Source organism: Rhineura floridana, chromosome 15, assembly GCF_030035675.1.
Source record: "Rhineura floridana isolate rRhiFlo1 chromosome 15, rRhiFlo1.hap2, whole genome shotgun sequence".
NCBI lineage: Eukaryota > Metazoa > Chordata > Lepidosauria > Squamata > Rhineuridae > Rhineura > Rhineura floridana.
In genome coordinates, this window is record NC_084494.1 from 25,189,201 (window position 1) to 25,210,510 (window position 21,310).

At 45.0% G+C, this 21,310-nt stretch overlaps 1 protein-coding gene across 1 annotated transcript in view; it reads right to left on the reverse strand.

Annotated features, from left to right (window-relative positions):
• Positions 1–8,131: 8,131 nt before the first annotated feature.
• Positions 8,132–21,310, reverse strand: part of KIRREL2 (kirre like nephrin family adhesion molecule 2) — a 28,658-nt gene continuing 15,479 nt past the window's right edge. The window contains exons 7-12 of the mRNA XM_061596623.1: positions 21,085–21,185; positions 17,785–17,983; positions 16,318–16,428; positions 14,694–14,803; positions 12,532–12,615; positions 8,132–9,768 (exon numbers count right to left, since the gene is read on the reverse strand). Of these exons, the coding sequence (XP_061452607.1) occupies positions 9,325–9,768; positions 12,532–12,615; positions 14,694–14,803; positions 16,318–16,428; positions 17,785–17,983; positions 21,085–21,185 (1,049 nt within the window). The 3' untranslated portion in view covers positions 8,132–9,324. The remainder of the gene's footprint in view (positions 9,769–12,531; positions 12,616–14,693; positions 14,804–16,317; positions 16,429–17,784; positions 17,984–21,084; positions 21,186–21,310) is intronic.

The following is a 21,310-nucleotide window of genomic DNA, read 5'->3' on the forward strand; positions in this document are numbered from 1 at the left end:
TGATAAAGCGAACGTTCATCTTATCTTCTAAGAGAGAACGCACTAACAGGCAAGCACCCTTCTTTCTATATTTTTCTTTTACTTGACTTAAATTGTTGCTGTTTAAAAGAGATTTGCCAGATTGATCGGTTTTTGACATCTCACTGGGGAGCCATAACTTCTCTCTGCTACTCACTAATTAATAGCTTATCTCTGTTTTTGTTGCAAAAAGCTGTCCTGGATTTGCATTCTAAAGATATACACAGAAGAGGGATTTCTATTCCAGATTTTTATTTTGAAGAATATTATATTGTCTGAGACTACTCTCTTTTTGGTCTATTTTATTTTGACGAATCTGTTTCCTGACGACCGCCATTAATTGTTTCGATCCTGGGAACTGCATTTTGTTTACTTAAGCATGGAGAGATAAGGCTGTCTGCTCTGTTTATACTGTGATGTCACCAAGTTTGGAGTATTAACCCAATTGTTGCTGAAATAAGAAGTGGTTTTCCTATATTTTTCTTTTAAAATGGCAATTAAGAAAGTGGCTGAGAAGCTGGAAATAACTATGTTTCAGAAAATAATGGATGAGATTGAGATAACGAAACAAAACCTGCGACAGGGTTGTAAGGAGCTGAAAATTGAATTGAGTAAAATGAAGCAGGAGATTAAAGATATAGGGGTCCCTGTGAGAGAGGTGACCCTGGAAGGGGTCCCTGTGAGAGAGGAGACCCCGGAGATTGGAACAAACGTGGAACAGGAAAAAGATTTGGAGTCTATGGACTTTAGAAACAAAATCTATTGTTTGGAGACACAGGAGATTAAAGACATAGGGGTCCTTGTGAGAGAGGAGACCCTGGAGACTGGAACAGGGGTCCCTGTGAGAGAGGAGACCCTGGAGACTGGAACAGGGGTCCCTGTGAGAGAGGAGATCCCGGAGATTGGAACAAACGTGGAACAGGAACAAGATTTGGAGTCTATGGACTTTAGAAATAAAATCTATTGTTTGGAACTCAATGTTATCTCTGAAGAAATTAATGAAGATTCTAGAGATAAAGTTATCAATGGCATGGATAATCTTCTGGACTGGAATGATGTGATGGAGCCCAATATAGAGAAAATCTATGGAATTAACTGCAGCCATGTGACAATGGAAAAACTTTCAAGAGATGACCCAGTGTATTTTGAAAAAAAGAACAGAGATATGATTTTACAGCTGTATTTCAGCAACCTATTCAGAATGGATGGCAAGAAAATATTTGGGATAGAGGTAATTCCCATCAGACTCTTACTATATGACTATGGCTTTGACAGCAAGATTATTATGGAATACTGATAATGGAAGATTGGATACTGAAATTACTGGACTTAACAAGACTACTGAAGATGGAAGATGGAAAATGGAATAGGGATAATAGAACAATGGCTACTGAAATTACTGAACCTAACAGATTCTGATGTGATGGATTAATTGAAATGTTTATTTTGACTATGGTTATGACAATAAGATTATCATAATTAGTAATGAGATGGATTAATCGATATGCTTATCTGGAAAAAAAAATTGATAGATATATTTCTTAAAGAATTGAAACCTCTCTTTGACTTTTTGTGGAAAGAATAAAGTAATGTTTATGAGATTTGATGATTAAGTAAGATAACTACTGGAGGAAAGTGATTTTATAATATGACTTAAGAGACAGGATTGTTATATATTATAGACTTATAACTGATTTGATCTTTGACAAATGGGAAGTCAATATTTTACTCTTTATTTTTTATTTTTGTTTTTTTTTTCTTTTTTTCTTTTTGTTTAACTATTTTTGATTTTGTTTTTTGTCTTTGAATGTTTTATGATTTTGTCTTGTATGTTTTATGAAAATCTGAATAAAAATTATTGAAAAAAAAAAAAGAGATTTGCACAGATCAAATTCCTCAAACATCCCTAGTTCAGCCATAGTTTTTCATTTTTTTTTCTCGAAACTGGCTGCAAACCACGATGTGAAGCAGTAACAATGAGGAAGCTGAAGCCCTCTATGCCAAACATCAAGATGTGATCCCCTTAAAGAGTAAGAGTGCCCTCCGGCTTCGGTGCCAGCGAGCACCATGGGAAGCACAATGTTCAGTTACTCATTTCTGCCTTGTGATGCTGACACAACTATATGAACAAACACTCACAGAGCAGGGACCCAGCTGCTCTCCGCTATTGTTATGATGTCCGACAGTGTTCAGCAGAATGCATTACGGAGCGCTGCAGTGTGGTCTATTGGCACTGCTGCAGCCAGTGGCCACAATCTAGCTTGCTAGTACAGTGAGCGAAACATGGGCTACTTACAGAAGGCAGAGGACTTTTTTTGCCTTCCACGGCTGACAGGGTGAAGCTGTGTGGTTTGCTAAATCGCAGCCTGTTGCTCTTGCCAGCAAGAATGACCTGTGTTTGAAAAAGAAGCCACAGAATGCCCTTTGGGATTTCTCTAAACCGAGAAAAAAAAATCCTTGCATCCGGCAACTTGCTGTGTGTTCATGCAGCATGTATGCATGCACTGAACACAAACCTCATGTGCCTACATTGTAGGCATTTTACCAAACAGATGTTGATTAGTGTCAGTTCAATCACCACATATCACCTGTTCAGTGTCTGGTGGAGATGAGACAAAGGCTGTGAACACACTAGTCACCTACAGCAAAGAGTTTCTATTAGCCACACCTGGAGGGTTGATCTGCCGATCAGTTGCAAAATCTCAAGCTGATCCCACAACGTTTTACAGTAAAAAGGGGCAGGGCTTGACAAGCATCATGTGCTCCCATTTTCAGAAGAGAGAGGTGGAGATGAACTGAAATTAGCAGGACAGTAGGTGTTTCTACCCTGAATGCAGAAAACCTTCCTTGCCCTTAAGGAGTGGGCTCCTTGCTGTTTTGGACTGTTTCTGCGTGCAGGGTCTAGCTGTGAAGAGGCCTAACCTATGAAATTTGCCACGTGCATGAAGTTTGAGCTGCAATCTGGAGATCTGCCTTGTACCTTAAAATTCCATGGTATAGCAGCAGACAAAAAAGTTACCCTTTCTCCTCTGCATCCTGCCATCTCTTCCCCAGCGCAGTTCCAGACGTATGGTAGTTCATTGTCACTGGTAAAGCTGGCAGCATTGACCTACGTGATCAGCATTGCATTTATGCTCTTTTTTGGGTGTGTGCACGTCTTTTTTCTAAATTTGCAGAAAACTCAACAATATCAGTGTCCATTTGACAAATTGTGTGCATGTGCGTGATTGCAGTCAGACTCATGCATGCAGATTTATTTACCCTCTTGCGGGATAAATGGTACATTGAAGTTGGGAAATGGGGGTACAGGGATGATAGAAACCTGACTTTTTGCATGGCTGGAAAGTAATTAGTGTGCTGTCACAACTATTGCTCAAGCCATGTTTTGTCTCTGGCCATGTGCATCACTGGCATGCAGCCCCTGGAAGCTTTCCTACAAGGGAATGTGGCCCTTGACCTGAGAAAGGTGCCCCGGTCCTGTACTAAGGACTTCATGGTTATAAAACACATACTTGAATGAGCATAGGATCATTGAGCAAGGAGGGCACTTGAGGAAAAAGTGGGCTTCCTATTAGGTTCCCTCTGCTCCAAGAGGGAGGTTGGACATAATCCTCTGGCTTCATGGAATACGCATTAGATAGCAATAGTATGAGACATATGGGGATTTAGGAGAAGGACCGTAGCTCAGTGGCAGAGCCTCTGCCTTGCATGCAGAAGATCCTAGGTTCAATCCCTGGCATCTCCAGACAGGCCAGGGACAGAATCCTGTCTGAAAACCTGGAGAGCCACTCCCAGTCAGTGTAGACAATACTAAGCTTGATGGACCAATGGGTCTGACTCAGGATAAGGCAACTTCCTAGGTTCAGCAGTGTTTCTCTGGACAATTTACACACAAGCCTCCAAAGACCAATGCTGGAAGGATCGCTCAACTCATTCCCAGGCTGCCCGTTGCCTCCCCCTTCCTGCAGCCGTAGACAACAGAGACCAGTTTTTTTATAGTTCGTCACCCCTGGCAGCCCTTTACCGATGATGACTTGATATTGCATGACATGCCACGGTGGGATGAATGAAGTCACCGTCTGCCAGCTGTTGTGGAAGAAGCCCTGGAGGGGAGAATCAGGATCTTCCCAGATGATAAAAACGGTGCACTTTTCTCTTCCTGCTCTGTTTGTGCCCATGGGAATAGAGAGCAACATCCTGTCCCTGTTTAAGGGAGAGGAGGCGAATCAAATGAGATGGGAGTGCAAGTTTGCCAGCTTCTCTTCTGGCAGGAATCCAATGCCCTACAGGCAGCCTCCCCCCACAAGGACAGACACAAAAAGCAGTTTTTCCTGACATGGAAGGGGAGTGATGAAGAAAAAACCCACCAGTTACATTTGTGCAGGCACACTTGCAAGAAAAAAGTAGGCAACCTGTTGGTAGGTGAGTGGGGAAAACATACCAATTTCAAAACAACAAAACCGTAGGAATAAAAATAAAGGGCCCTCAAAATGGGAGAGCAATCTTGTGTCTCTGGAAGGGGGGAAAACCATTTTTGCTACTTTTTAAAGATCCAAAGGACCAGTGCTTCCCAATGTATGTTGACAGCTTCATCCCAGGTGTGATCTACAAAAGTGACTTGCCACAGCTCTGTGCTAAATCCACTGGCCATGTGACAAGGTCCTGTCTGTGCTTCGGCCCATCAAAGGATCTAATAAATCCATGGTGTTTGATTAATGCATCAAGATGTAATAATCATCAACTCGTATGGTTATTTTTTGAAAATTGCATCACGTGCGTCGTTGATTCTTCTTCATGTAAGCTTACAGAATTGGCCTTTCTTGGTTGCAGGTTGAGTATAGCAGTTGCTGGAAACCGCAGGAGGAGAGTGCTCTTGTGCGCAGGTCCTGCTTGCGGACTTCCCATAAGCATCAGGTTGGCCACTGTGAGAACAGGATGCTGGACTAGATGGGCCACTGGCCTGAACCAGCAGCCAGGCTCTTCTTACGTTCTGATGATTTTACTCAGTGGCCAAAGCTAATTAGTGGGGAGGTGCTGGCTTGCCTGAGGCCGAGGAGTAAGGATTATTTTATGTCACACAGCAACACAAACAGATGGCTGTTGAGTGGCCAACTTGCCCCATTGGCCCATGTGGCTGTGCCTTCAACTGGAGCTTCATCTACATTTTTAAAACAGTTGAGCAGAGCCGCTCTCTGATTTTGATTTGACCTTTTGTGCTATTTTGGTTGTGTATGTTTTTAGGATTGTATGTTTTCTGTTTTTATTAATGTACTTGAATTGTTTGCCGTCCTGAAAACTCTTGGGAGTTGAAGGTGTGGGGCATACTTAAATAATCACACAGTATAAGGCAGCTTCCTGTCTTCCTGAGTCGGACCATTGGTCCATCTAGTGCAGTACTGTCTACACTGACTGGCAGTGGCTGTCTTCAGACCAGGAGTCTTTTGCAGGCCTATCTGGAGCTGCTGGGGATTGAACCTGGGACCTCTTGCATGTTGCCCTGGACTCCAACTGGGAAGAAAGGTGGGATATAAATTTATTAATAAATAAAATAAATAAATGCAAGATAGTTACTCTATTACTGAGCTACAGCCTCCCTGCCCCCCCCCAAAAATAGGAGGCTGCCTTATAAAGAATCACACCATTGATCTAGTTCAATACTGTCTGCACTGACTGGTAGTTGCTTTCCAGGGTTTCAGGCGGGGAACATTCTTGGCCCTATCGGGAGATGCCTGTAGCTTGTAGCTCACTGGTAGAGCATCGGCTTTGCATGCAGAAGGTCCCAGGATCAATCCTGGGCGTCTCCAAGTAGGGCTGGGAGAGACTCCTTCCTGAAATCCTGGAGAGCTTCTGTCAGTCAGTGTAGACAATACTGAGTTAGATGGACCAATGGTCTGATTCTGTATAAGGCAGCTTCCTCCTACGCCAGGGATTGGACCTTCTGCATGCAAAGCATATGCTCTACCACTGAGCTACAATCCTTCCCCCGATAGCGAAGAATTAATCAAGCTCCTAGCTCCCATGCCTTACTGTAACTCAACTTGTAACTAAGCCTAAGCTCATGTAACTGATAAATTTGCACATTGCTTTTCTGTTTACCCTGCTTCCACTCCCTTCCTTTCCACTGTTTTCACTTTGTGCAATGTTAGATTGTAGGCTCCTTGGGGCAGGGAGCTGCCTTCTTATACCCTTGAAAGCACCATGCACACAGTTGACACTATATAAACATAACAACAATAAACAGTAGTTATGTGCAAGCGAGAATGGTTATTATCTCTACCTTGTGAAACATTGCCCCTGCTGATTGCTGTACTTCAAGTCACTATTAAATGATACAAGAGCAGGCCAGGCTATTTTTCTGGTCAATTGGCAACCTTAGGAGTTTCACCATTGTGCATCCACCCATTCACCAAGGGGTCATTTTTAGCTTTCTGGTGTGCACATATTGGTGCAGTTCAGATCACTTGTCTGAACATACCCATCTGCAATGTCTCAGTGTTACAGTTTCACAAAAACTGGCTCATACTCTCCCCCCTTCACAGTTTTTGGTCTTGCCATAAAGCAGGTGTGGGTAACTTTGGGCTCTCCAGATGTTGCAGGCCTCCAACTCCCATAAGACCCAGCAAGCATGGCCAATGGCCAAGGATATGAGCACTGTAGTTCATTAACATCTGGAGGGTCAATGTTTCCCCACACCAGTCATAAAGCCTTAGGGTTGTCTTTAACTATGTTTTACACAGAATAGTCCCATTGAAATTCATGGACTTAACTTATGTCCATTAATTTCAATGGGTCTACCCTGAGTAGGCCCAGCACTGAATATGACCCTTAGCCTGCAAGTTGTATAGTGGCAGTGATGCAGAATGCTATTTTTGGAATGCGATTAAAAAAAAAAAGACACTCTTTCAACAATGTAATTGTATGGCTGATATAATGCTAATGAGAAGTAGAGATATTCATGAATAACACCTCCCCCACCCCCGGTTCTTTTGCAGAGACCCGCCCACCCACCCACCCATCTGGTTTCACAAGGAGCATTGCTACAACGGAAGAGCTGCGAAATACCTTTGAAATGGAAGAAAAGCTGAAACAGGAAGAAAAACTTTCCGCTTATGTGTAGATTACCAAGCAAATCTTTTGCTCTCTGTGTGCTTTAAATTTAAAGCAGTGTCATACTACTTTAAACAGTCATGGCTTCCGCTCCAGAATCCTGGGAAATATAGTTTCTAAAGGGTTGGGAGAGTCCCTTCACAGAGCTACAATTTTCAGAGTGGCTTAACAATCAATCCCGCTTCACAGGGAACTCTGGAAATTGTTTTTTTATTAATTAGACTTATAGCCCACCCTTCCAGAAGGAGCCCAGGGTGGCAAACAAAAGTACTAAAAGCACTCTAAAATATCTTAAAAACAAAATATTTTAAAACATATGAAAACAAAACATCTTAAAAGTATATTAAAACAAGAATCTTAAAAATATCTTTTTTTAAAAAAGTTTTAAAAACATCTTAAAATTAATGCCATTACAGACGCAGACTGGGATAAGGTCTCCACTTAAAAGGCTTATTGAAAGAGAAAGGTCTTCAGTAGGCGCTGAAAAGATAACAGAGATGGTGGTGCCTGTCTAATATTTAAAGGGAAGGAATTCCAAAGTGTTGATGTCACACTTGTGGGTTGTATTCAATTAATGTTTACTCAGAGTAGACCCACTGAAATGAATGACCATGACTAACTTAGGCCCATTTTAAGAGGTGTACTCCGAGTACTCAGTAAACATTAGTCGAAGATAACCCTCTGGCTCTGTGAGGGGAATAGGTGTCTCCTAACAACTCTCAGCGCCCAGGATCCATGTGTGTGTGTGTGTGGAGAAGCCATGACTGTTTAAAGTGGTATAATACTACTTTAAATGTACAGTGCAGACGGGGCCCCAGCTTGACCTCATATAAGGTAGCTTCCTGGATTCCTAGAAAATTATGACCTATGTGTATTTACAGTCTCTATCCTGTTGCCTCACACAGGAGGCTGAAATAATAAAAGCATCAGTCTATTCCTGTTTTTAAAATTAAATATAAATATTTGAATTCTGCAGTAGGCAATACATTTACAGTTCCCCCTTTACTTATACAAAGCATGACACACTCAAGCAGGCATGATCATAGTGTGCCACTGGGAAATCCCAGTCTCATAAAAGAGCAAAATACAAAAAGAAATCAAACCAAACAAAAAGTAAACCACCCCCAGTGATTCTGGAAAGATCAAAACAACAAGAAGGAAAAAAGTCAAAAACATCAACAGCAGAGAAATACACTTAAGGCAAAAAGTAATGACAAGGAATAACTTATTTTTTTTTAAATCCCACAAATGAAATCAACAGATCCCATTGGCTTTTGGCTTCCTGCATTCTCTAATGCTCCACCCTTGGCTTTTTTAATAATTGGATTTTAATTTTCAACATTGTCCTGTCAATTTTAATGGTTGGGCGGAAGAACAGATTCCTGGCAAGTCTATAAATGGTATAAATATTGAACACTACTGCCACCTCCTTGTCAACTTGGTGTAGTGCAGGTGCCTTCCCATTAGATGCAGGGCACCAGGTTGGTTTGTTTGCTTTTTAATTAAAAGGGACAGGTAAATAGGGGTCAGCAGGAATTATTTAAACCAAAGCATCAAGCCAGGAAAAATTTTCAATGCAAGCACTAGAGCCCATGCTTAGAGATTTCCCAGAATCATGCGACCAGCGGAGAATCTTGCCTTTGTGGCAGGGGCCTGCCCTGGGGCAACTCTGTTGGGGGGGGAGAGAGAACAGGCATCACTTAGACCCATCGCCGAGGCTGATTCAGCACCATATTGTGCGCCATTTTGAGCATCCACTGGCTTCTTACACCAAGGCTTTTGTCTAACAGCCAGCAATATCCACCATTTTGAATCCAGATTCTTCCAGGCCAAGGCATGATCCCTGAAAATCAATCTGTCCTCAGTCTCAGCAGAAGCGGTGCACCTTCTGCCAATATCCACTTTTCACATCCTGACACGAATGCAGGCAGGATATTGGTTTCCTTGCAGCCAAAAGGGATGGGCCTGGTCTCAGTTAGATTATGGCAGTCAGGCTGTTGGCCTTCTTGGATGTCACCGTGGATTGCCAAGCAAATTACTTGCCATCTTCCCCTGACAATGAGAATTTGGTGTCTTCAAGAAGAGTCCAGGACATCGAGTCTATCACTCCGGTGGTTTGGTTAGCCACAAGTGAGCTAAGTCTGTTCCCTTTTTTCTTTCTTTGGAGGGGGTTGGAGTTTGGCAGGGCGCAGGTGTGAGTCATACGTGGGTCTGCATGCGCTGATGAGCGGGGCGCCCATAGTCAGACTGCTGGGACAAGGAGGTGTAAGAGAAACGCGAACAGCCAGAGGCCTTGCTGGCCTGGTCCGACTGCTCATACCCGCTCTCGGCCTTTTCGTAGCTGCTAGGTTTGACGTAGCTGGTGAAGGCCCGGCTGTAGGGGGCAGTGAGGTAGGCCGTCCCACTGTACACACTCTCCTGAGGGAAAAGGCGCTCATGGGGGTCATAGGTCGACCGGGAGCCAGGTGTGCCCAGGGTGTAGCGGTGAGCATATTCATACAGCTTGGGCTGGACTGGCCCTGTGGAAGGGTATAGAGAAGTTGCCCCGAACAAGGGGCGGGGGGCTGGCGTGTATTCTGAGAAGCTGCTACCCAAACATGGTTCCTCATGGGCACGGACCTTGTAGTAGCCATTGGTGGGATCCTAAAGAAGGGGAAAAAAGTCTGTTGAAGTGCTAGTAAAGCAAGTTTCATGATATGCTCTCAAGGACTTGAGGGCCAATTGATAGTGTGGTGTAGTGGCTAGAGCGTTGGACTAGGACTCAGGATCAAATCACCACTTGGTTACATCCGCATCATACATTTAACACATTCTTATGCTGCTTTACCAGTCATGGCTTTCCCCGAAGAATCCTGGGAAATGCAACTTGTTAAGGGTGTGGAAAGGTGTTAGGAGACCCTTATTCCCCATACAGAACTACCGTTCCCATCCCTCTTCCCAAGGAACTCTGGGAATTGTAGCTTTGCGAGGGGAACAGAGATCTCCTAACATCTCTCTGTACCCTTCACAAACTAAAGTTCCCAGGATACTTTGGGCAAAGCCGTGACTTTTAGAGCAGCATAATGGCATCCAGGTGCCTCTTGAATGCCTCTAGTGTTGGAGAGCCCACCACCTCCCTAGGTCATTGGTTCCATTGTTGTAGTGCTCTAACAGTTAGGAAGTTTTTCTTGCTTTTCAGCTGAAATCTGGCTTCCTGTAACTTGAGCCCGTTATTCCATGTTCTGCACTCTGGGATGATCAAGAAGAGATCCTGGCCCACCGCTCTGAGCTCATTGGAGAAAGGAGGAATAAAATATAATCAATAAACTAAAAAAAAAAAAGACTTGTTAAATTGGGGAAGTCACCAGCACATAATGGTCTGGGCCAGTAGTCTGACTAGATATAAGGCAGTTTCCTATGCAGAATTTCTTTGCCGCAAAATGATGATGGGGGTGGGTGGGGGTGGGGATGCACTGGGTTAGGCTGCTTCCAAATGTGGAGAATTTACTGGAACCCAATCATCCCGACTGTGCTTTAAAGTGGAAGTGGAGTAACAGATCTGGTTCCGGATTTTTGAAATCCAAGTAACATTTTGTAGCCAAGTTGGCAGTTGTCCCTTTCCCCACCCCCAAATGTTGCAGTGTATGTGATTTTCATTGGGACCATGGTGGATGTGTGGGAAGGGTTAAATATTCCCTCCCCCTGATTGCTGTCCCAATCATGCCCCCCCCCACATCCTGGAGCAATTTACGGGAAGAAAAGAAGCAGATACAAAAGCAATGCTATTAGAAAAGTAAGGGTTAAAGTGATGAGAGTTGGTTCCTACATGACAACCCAGAGAGAAAGAAATGATTAGATGAATCAATACAGGCCGCAACCACTCCTGAACGCCACAGAATAGCTGGACAATTGGTGGTCTACACCTGAGGAAGCTGAGCAGCTGTTCCATTGTGTTAAGAAAGTTGGATTTTCTAAGCTCTGGGGCAGGATGGGAGAGGGAGAGAGGGGAGAACGCCAGAAGCTCCACAAGGAAAACATGGGATGGAGATCTTTTGAACACAGCACCAAGCAGATGCCCTGCAAAAAGTGAATGAATAAAGCTGTTCCACAGTAAACGCCCAGCGTGAAAGCAGACTGAGATGGCTTCAAGAAAGAATTAGACCTATCCTCCATGAATGTTGTCTATGAGCAGCCATTAGCCATGAGAGCTAAGCATGGAACCTCCATGTTCTGATGCAGTATGTCACCAAAATGCTGAGGACAAACTTTGAATGATGATGATGAGGGATTATACATGGGGTTCCTCTTAAAAATGACTTGGAAGCTTCAGTTATTGCGGAAACTGACTGTCAGAATTTCTGACTGGTACAACCAGAATTACACATATCACACCTGTTTTGCAAGGATGACAGTGGCTGCCTTTTCACTTCTGAGCCCCAATCAAGGTGCAGGTGCCTCCCTCTAAAGCCATAACTGGCTTGGGACCCTAGTCCCTGAGGGAGGACTCTCCCCAGACCCGGCTATCCTTGCCCTTTTCTAAAGATGGAAGTTGTAGTTCAGTGTAGAATAATGTTTAGAGTGTTGGATTGGGACTTGGGAGACCAGGGTGCAAGGCCACACTCAGCCATGAAGCTCACTGGGTGACCTTGGGCAAGTCACGGTGCCTCCACCTAAGCTACCTCACAGGGTTGTCGTGAGGATGAAATGGGGGAGGGGAGAATCATGTATGTCACCGTGAGCTCCTTGGAGGAAAAGTGGGATATAAATGTGGGAAATAATTAAATAATTAAAGATCTTCTGTAGAGGCCCATCTGCAAATACCTTCTTTAACTGAGTTACCTTATGTATTTACAAAGAAGAGGGCCTTTTCTGCAGTGGCACCTGGACTCTGGCATGCCCTCCCCAAATAGGCAAGTTGGGTGACAATATTAGAATCTTTTTGGCACCCAGGCATATTAGATGACATTTTAGTGTTTTTTTTTAATATTGCATTTATGTTTTGAAATCTTTGATGGTGGTTAAGATTTTTTTTTTTTTTTTAAAGAATACAATGGCTGTCATCACCTTTCATGTTAGAGTCATCTGGCTAGAGGGAGGGGGCATTACTGGAGACAGCTGGAAAGGAGATGGACCTTTGGTGTGAATTAGGAAAGCCGTTATGGTCTTGTGTCTCTGAGGGGTTCAAAAAGGACATGACATGTCTTTGGTGTCATGTTCACTTAAGGCATGGATGGGGAACCTGTGGCCCTCCAGATGTTGTTGGACTCCCAACTCCCATCAGCCCCAGCCAGCGTGGCCCCAACGGTCAGGGATGATGGGAGTTAGAATGTAACAACATCTGCAGGGCCACTGGATGGCCAACCCTGACTTAGGGCCTTTGGAGGGCACGTACAGCTGTCAGTCTCCCAAAATCCCAGCTGAGCTCACCTTCAGCTCTTGGCTCCCTTCGTCATCCTCTAGGATTTCGCTGTGCTCAGTGTGGGATGTAGCTGGAGACTCAGTGCTTGTGGCCTGGAGGGAGATGAAGGGGGAAAGGTGAGCATCGTATAGAAAATGCCCTTGTTCTGGCTTGAATTCTTGGGTCCCTTAGGACCAGACAAGACAATGGTGATCCATGAGAGGACCTCCTCATGTCTTCTCTTTATATCATTCCCTCTATTTCCGATGTTCAGGATGTGAGTGCTGTTCCATATGTAGCCAAAACAGCACCACCTGTGTACAAGAGAGAGGTTCGGTGGAACCTTGAGGTTTGCAGAAGTACAAAAACTATTTTTTGAAGGGGGACTTCAGGGGAAGCCCCCATGGCAAACAGCCCAAACCTTCAATGGTCCAGTCTAAGGAGGTAGTGTAGGCAAATTATTATGGAATTTTAAACAGTATAGAAAAAGTGGAGAGAGATTTTCTCTCTCATCATACTAGAACTTGGAGAAGCCTGATGAAATTGATCAGGAGCAGATTAAAGAGGTGAGTTGCGACAAGGCATTATTTAGAGCATTGAAATTGACCATTGCAGTATGCAGGGATGGCCCTTAGCTTTGATGACTTTTTAGAAAGGATAGGTGAAAATTCTTGGAGGATAGAATGAATTAGGGACTATTAACCATGACAGCTAAATGTAGCCGCCATGTTCAGAGGCAGTGTCATATTATATCATATCTAGATCAGTATTTATATTGTTACAGGATTATGGGGGTGGGTTTGGAAAATATCTGTGAGACCCCTTCTAGCTTATAATTGTCTGCCTGTAAGAGACACAGTTTGCAGTGGAGAGACCTGAAAAACTGGGAAAACCAGTTTCTTTGCATAAAGTAATAGTTTAGCCACGGCAGCCTGGCGTTAATGGGGTTATTGAGTGGTCAATCTGCATATCCAAAGGGATGTGGCCAAGAGAAACCCTGTTGCTATTCGAACTCTTTGGAAGAGAGAGGCCCTCCTCCTTCCCATTCTGCAGCCAAGGAGAGTCTTTTTTTTTTTAGTCATGTCTTGGGGGTGAAGCTGAAAAGACACACAGAGAGGCCTCTTTGTCTGAATCCCTAGTGCAATGGGTGATGGGGAACAAAATCTGATGAGCTGTTAATGTTGTGAACCCCTCCATGTGTAAATGAAAGCCATATATTTTATAAGATACCACAGTCTTCACTGACCTTTCCAAGTAAACCAAACTCTGGGTAAGCGCTGTCACCCCTGGAAGTCTGACACCGCTTGGAGATATGGTGCATGCAACAATATTTATATCTGTGAACAGGAAACTCATGCTCTGAGTGCCACTCCTTGGTGGGGTGGGAGCCCGAAGGGAGGGGGCACCCCCAAACAACCCAAAGAGATTTGAGAATAATAAAAAAACCACCACATGGACTGCAAACAAAGTGAGTTGGGAGAAAAATGGAAAACCAGGTAGGAGGAGGAATGGAATGGAATATCTTGGAAAATGGCATGGCTGGCTGGCTGGCTGGCACCCTGCAGAGTAGTACTCCACAACGCACTTGTACTTTTGAAAACTCACTTGTACTTTTGAAAGCCAGATCCCACTTGTACTTTTGAAAACCAGATGCTAGGGGCATAAAACATGCTCTGCTTATGGACTTTTGATTGTCCACTGATAGAAAAAGGATGCTGGGCTAGAGGAACCCTCAGTGTGATGGGGAAGGGCTCTACTTGTGTTATGCGCAGGCTGAACTCTTGGCGCTATACAGTGTAGACATAGGAATCTTTGTAGCAAGGGTGAAGAACCTGTGGCCAGATATTACTGGACTATAATTCCCATCATCCCTGACCATTGGCCATGCTGGGTGGGCCTGATGGGAGCTGGAGTCCAAGAACATCTGGAGGGTGGGAGGTTCTGCACCCTCTTCCGTAGCCTAGCACGAGGATAGCTAACATGGTGCCCTCCAGGCATTTTGGACCACAACTCTCATCATCCCTGGCTGTTGGCAATGCCAGCAGGGGATGATGAGCGGTGTGGAGAGCACCACCTTGGCTATCCCGGGGCTGGTGGGAGGAAACCCCAGCAGAGTGCTTTTCTTTATATGCAGTACCTTCTAGGTCTTTGGGCAGGGATCACAGCACATCGGGACACTTGATCTACTCACCATAGGTTCCTTGCCATCGTCTTCTGTCTCACTCGGCCGGCTGGGGCTGCTCTCAGTTGTAGTGATCTGCACTAGGATGTCTGCCTTGGAGAGCTGCGTTCCCCGCTTGGCTGAAGAAGGAACCATTGGGCAGATACAGAAATGAATACTGCGTTCACTGATTGCAGTTCCACACCCAGAGATGGATGAGGGCCTTGCCAGCCTCCCAGAGCTTGTGCTTTTGGATGGAGGCACACATGATAGAATCTGGAGAAGACTCTCGACTCTCTTGTGCTTCCTTAAACGTCTGCTCCCGTTTGCAAAGGAGGAAGAGCCATGGCTCAATGGCAAAGCACTTTGCCTGCAGGAGGTTTCAGATTCAATCCCCAGCGTCTCCAGGTAGGGCTGAGAGAAAATTGCATCTGAAAACCTGGAGAACTGCTGCCAGTCAGTGTCAACGACCCTGAGCCAAATGGGTCATTAGTCTGACACTGTCTCCTAATATATGCATTTTTGCACACGTTTTGGCTGAAGAACCGCCTCACAAAATGCAGAGTTTTAAAGGATGGTTGCATTTTAGCTCATGCAGTGCATTGGGGAGTGCAAGTTAGGTAAGGAACAGAACCAAATTTCGCCCCAGGCCCTCACCCTGACCTGGAATAAGGCAGCTTCCTGTGTGCCTTCAGACTTGTTTACATGCCAACCCTAGTATGGAACACCTGGGCAAACATATCATTCCACTTGGGGCTCCTCCAGACAACCTATTCATTGAGCATTCGTCCTGAATGACCCGTACAAAGCTGACACAAAGGTTGGATTGTATCCGGTCTTTACTGCGCATTCATTGAGATTTGTTGGCAGGGCAAGTTATATGACGTATATTCATTCATCTTCTTGTTAATCAGTTGTTCGTCCCACATTTTCCAAGGCATTTTCCCATCACTTTCTGAACCAGAAAAAAGTCCGTTTCTTTCTAAAAGCAGATTTCTTGCACTAGGACAGGTGTGGGGAACCTTTGGCCCTCCAGAGGTTGCTGAACTACAACTCCCATCATTCCTGGCCATTGGCCATGCTTGCTGAGGCCAACACGAGCTGCAGTTCAGCAGCATCCGAAAGGCCAAAGGTTCCCTCACCCCTGCGCTAGGGCAACAGAGGGCTTTAATCCATTTTTTTAATTGTGCAAACTTAAATTTCCTGGTATGTGCCTCAATCCCTCCTGCAAAATACTGACAGTCTGGAGGCACCCTTGATGAAGCTGCCTTACAACTAGTCACACCATCTGGTGCCATCTTGCCTGCTCTGATTGGCAGCGGCTCTCTAGGCAAAGGGTTTTGAGCCCCTTTTGAACCGGGAGATGTTGGCAATAGAACCTGGAGGTTTCTCCGTGTGCAGCATGTGCACTTGAGCTACAGTCCCTCCCTGGTAATGACAGAAAGCCCCCTGCTGGGACTTGACCTCATACATACAGCTCTACAGCCTCCCTGCTGTGCTATTCTGGCTAGCGTATGTGTCACCTCCTGTAAACACAAGCCACATGCTGTACCAGCACCATAGTGTCCCTAGGCGCTCTTTAGTCTTCCAGGTGCACTTCAAGTATGGAACAGTCTACAAATCAGGAGGAAGAGGAGGGTGTGGGGATCCTCACCTTTTCCACAGCGCTTGCGCCGGTAGCAGAGAGAGACAAAGACCACCAGGAACAGGAGAGCCGCAACCCCGGAGGCAGCCAACGCGCCCAAAACCAGGATGGGCAGGACTTCTAATGGGGAGAAGTCATGTTTTAAAAAGTATTTTATTTTCAGTTATGGCAATGGGTAGCCCTGCCCTTTCTTCAAGGGGTTCAGAGCAATCTGCAAGGGTTTATTATCCCATCCTGTTGCTGCAACTACCTGCGATGGGGGTCTTGCAGAGAGCCAGTGATTTGCGCAAGTGAGCTTTGTGGCTAAGACATGAACACAGATCTCCCAGCTCCAACTTTGACGCTAGCCAGGCTGGTCACCACCACTAGGCATCCTCAGGCAGCTGCTGGGGTCCCAGGAGGGCTCACCATGGATGTCTGCTCTGGGTTCCCCTTTAATTATCCTTTTCTTAGCCCGATGCTCTAAGCAGTGCTACACCAGGGGCATTGTGGGAAACTAAAATGGAGGCTAGCCCCAGCCTGCCCAGTGGTGCCCAGATTATTGTTGCCTGTCCCTGCCAGGTAGGCCCACCAGGATCCCCTAACAGGGGAGAGGCCCCACCAGCAGGCACTTTGCCCAAAGTGCCCTCAAAGCCAGAGCTGACCCAGGGCAGGAGTCCTAATCGGCCCAGGCAAGATCACAGGAGTGCCATTCTTGGCAGAGCTGTTATGAAGATGATGATTCTTTTGGGCTGTATCTTATGCTAATCCTACTCAGAGTGAACCTATTAAAATGAATGGACATGACTAACAGGTTTGTTAATTTCAATGGGTCTACTCTGAATAGAACTTGGGTGAATGCAACTATTATTTATACTGCATCTCTACATACAAGGGTTGTCTCCAACTGAGCCCTACTCAGAGAAGACCCGTTGAACCCACTTCTGGTGATTTCGCCACCTCTATCAACTTCAGTGTGGGTCTACTCTGATTAGGACTAATATTGAATACCACCTATGGTACTTTACAAAGAAGGAGCAGGCAGGTCCCTGCCCCAAGGGGCTTGCAAACAAAGCATAAACACAGGGGAGGATAACAGAGGGCAAGACAGGAAGAATATGTCATCTGTTAAGAGCCTGCTGGATCAGGCCAGTGGCTCATCTAGTCCAACATCCTGTTCTTACAGTGGCCAATCAGATGCCCCTGGGAAGCCCACAAGCAGGACCTCAGCACAAGAGCACACTATCTTCCTGCAGTTTTCCAGCAACAGTTCCATGTCCTTAGGTTTAGTTACAGGAGGGTACTGGGTCTATTTAGAGCAAGGATGGGGAAACTGTGGCCCTCCAGATATTACTAGACTACAGTTCCCATCATCCTTGACTACTGGCCATGCTGGTTGAGGCCGACAGGAATTGGGAGTCCACCAGCATCTGGAGGATGACAGATTCTCTATCCCTGACCATTCCAAAGACTTCCTAGACAGGATGGGAGACTCACCTTGGCGCTGCAAGCTGACAGTGGCAGACCGTGCGCCAAATTGGTTCCAAGCCGTGCAGTTGTAAGGCAGGGCAAAGTCGGCGTCATGGGTTGGGTCGATCAGCAGCACGGAGAGCACCCCTTGGTCCGTCACCATGGTGTCCACAGTGAAGCGGTCCAGTGAGCCAGTGTCCAGCACCCAATCACCCCACGTCCAGGCCTGGGACAAGGGGAAAGAGAAAAATATCAAGGCCGTGGACCAGTAGTGATGTAGTAGAATGGGGACAGGCAGGAATGAAACGCCACCACTGATTCTACAACAGGGAGAATGATGTCACCTCTGCATGCCAAAGAACCACCTTTCCTTAGAGAGAAATCCACCAAATGAGCCAAGCAGAAGACGAGGTAGGTTCCACTGGCACATGCGTGACTCAGGGTCTAACTGCCATGCTTTTATTTTGCAAAATTCCAAAGCTCCTTTATTACGACCAACCAAAACATCACAAAATAGTGAGCGAGCTTTTGTGTCCGCCTGAACTCATCAGGCTGAATGTTGAGGAAAGCAAGAGTGGGGAGTGAAAACAAAAGCTGGCTTGGCACTGTGACAATATTGTCTTCAGTTGCTAAAAATATATAGATCATTTTTGCGGTATATCTTAGAAGGGCAGAGAGACGGATGACCCAGAGTCAGCGCATATGTGACAGCTGTCACATGGAAGCTCCTATACAAAAATAGCAACACTCCATGTGGCATGTACTCCACCTTGTGGCCGACTGATCATGTGTACCATTCAAAAGAATCACCATGCACAAATCTGATTGTGTGCACTGTTTAAAAAAGATCATGCAAAAGTCTGCTCATTTTGTCTGCGCTACTGCAGATCTATATTATCTGTTTGCATCTCAGATGGAATGGGTGGAGCAATAATCAAATCTGCACAGTCAGCCATGGCCCACAAACAGCTCACCAAATGTCAACGGGCACCTTGCAGATTGATTTAAAGTTGCAAGTTGCTGAGCCTGCCGTGAATATTTCGACGTGGCAGAAGAAACAAAGTCAATAAACCTTTGCTCTGCCTTGTGAATGGTTCTAAACTGTGTCATTCACTGACTTGCAAGAATGCAGGGTCCTCCCTTTTATTTTTTTTTAAAAGAAGAACCCCAGCATCTCAAAAACGTTTGAGATGGGGGAGGGAATTGCCATTTCCAGACAAGTTTGAAACACAGTGCTACATTTCTGCAGCCCAAATGGGGTCTCCCACATGGAATCCTGATTCAGATGGGGACTGGAGGAGGGGGATTAGCCTTTTCCCCTCCATGCCATTCTCTCAGCCAGGGTTTGGAAAAGTTACTTTGTTGAACTACAGCTCCCATCAGCCCCAGGCAGCATGGCCACTGGATTGGGCTGATGGGAGTTGTAGTTCAAAAAAGTAACTTTTCCAAGCTCTGCTCTCAGCTGTATATCACACATACCCCCTAAACGATTTGCCCCACAGATACCATAGAACTAGGAATGGAAGGATCTGTCAGTTTTGGTTCTCTCAGTTTCTCATTTTTCCAATCTTAAATTCAGTTCTCCACATTTCTGCAACAATTTGCAATTTTTAAAAAAATCCTCATGAAAATTCTTCAGCATTTTCGTGCAAAAATCTCCTAATGAACACATTTTTGTATGCAGTTCTGAATAACGTACACATTTTTGCAAACAACTTCTAATATAATTCTAAAATATTATTTTCACTAATATATTCAATATATGCAATTTTGTAGATATTGGTTGGTTGGAGAACTGCATTGCAAAATTTGGATAAATGCAAATTTTGAAGGATGGCTGTGTTTTGGTTCTCATATTGTTTCGGAAAGTGCGGATTTGATAGATTTGGCTTTAAATGCAAAATGATTTGAATTTCTCCCACATGGCACCTGTATGTTTTGACCCATGGGCTAGCTTTTTCTTTTGGCAGGGAGAGAGGGATTTCAACCAGGAAAAGGTTGAAACACAGGTGTAGGGAACCTTTGGCTTTCCAGATACCAAACTACTACTCCCATCAGCCCTAGCAAGCATGGTCAATGGCCAGAGATGATGGGAGTTGTGGTTTGGCAATGTCTGGAGGGCCAAAGGTTCCCCACACCTTAGTTAACCCCACAAAGCCTTGGATCTGAACTGGGCCTCTCTCTGTGGCTGCATTTAATGATTTAGAAGAAATCCCATGAGAGCGCTAGTCATAGATCTGCTGCTGCCTCATCTAGTTGGTCAGGGAGAAATTAAAAGCCCAGAACATTGTGTGCTCTGGGCTAGAAACATCAGGATTCTGGGGTAAGGAAAGCTGAATTTAGTGACCCATATAAATCCTGCAAATTAAGCAACTTTTACACAGTGAGCTGCTTATTTTGCACAATTCACTCTTTCTCTGCTGAAAGGGGCAAAGGATGATGCTGTGTCTGCTGAGACCCCATACCCTCAACTGGAGATTCTGCTCAGGATTTGTTCAGCTCAGAGCGACCATAAAGCCACATTTAGAACACCATGGCTGGGGAAGGGCTGTAATTCAATGGTAGAGCACATGCTTTGTAGAGAACAAGTTGAATGAAGAGTATATTGAACCAGTCCTTATTTTTAAGGCTGGTTTATCTGCTGCGACTCGTCTCTGATTTGATGTGTTTTGTATTTTTATGATGTGTTACTTGGTTGTTTTAAAGTGTTGTGAGCAGCCCTGAGCATTGTGGGTTTTTTTTAAAAAAGCTGAAAGGTAAGCTATAAATACTTGCAACAAATATATAATAAACCACCCAGTTCAACCTGAAACTATGGCGAAAACAATTGTTTTCACACCTTGCCCCACGAGTGGCAGCAAAAAAATTAACAATAGTAATACATGCATGGTTTAAGAACAGCTATCCGACACCCTTTATGTCTATGTAACATTATATACATCTTCAAGGCTAGAAACTGGCATATTCTTGATTTAAAAACAGAGATTTCCAGCATCCTATGCCCCAACGCTAATAGCTGAGCTTGTGAAGTATAATCGAAAACTGCACACAGCCCTGGGTAAAATAAGAGGGAAAGCAGGTTTGGACAGGCTTAGAAGACATGATTCACTGGAAAAATGATAATGCTGGGAAAAACAGAAGGGAGTAGAAAAAGAGGAAGACCAAACAAGAGATGGATTGATTCCATAAAGGAAGCCGCAGACCTGAACTTACAAGAGCTGAACAGGGTGGTTCACGACAGATGCAATTGGAAGTCACTGATTCATAGGGTCACTTTAATTCATAATCGACTCGAAGGCACACAACAACAACAATTGGAGCACTTACTATCCTGTCGGGGGGTGGGACGCTCCCCACTAAGCACTCAAGCCGTGCCTTCGTCCCCACCGCAGTCTGCTGGCTCGGTTCTGCGCTGATAATAGGAGGACCTGGAAATGAGGGCACAATCAGGGCGGTGTTCATTACGGGGGGGGGGGGCTCAAGGGACCCTGAGCCTGGTACCTTTTGTTCCATCAGACACACACGTTATCAACCTCAGCTGCTGTTTTAGAAG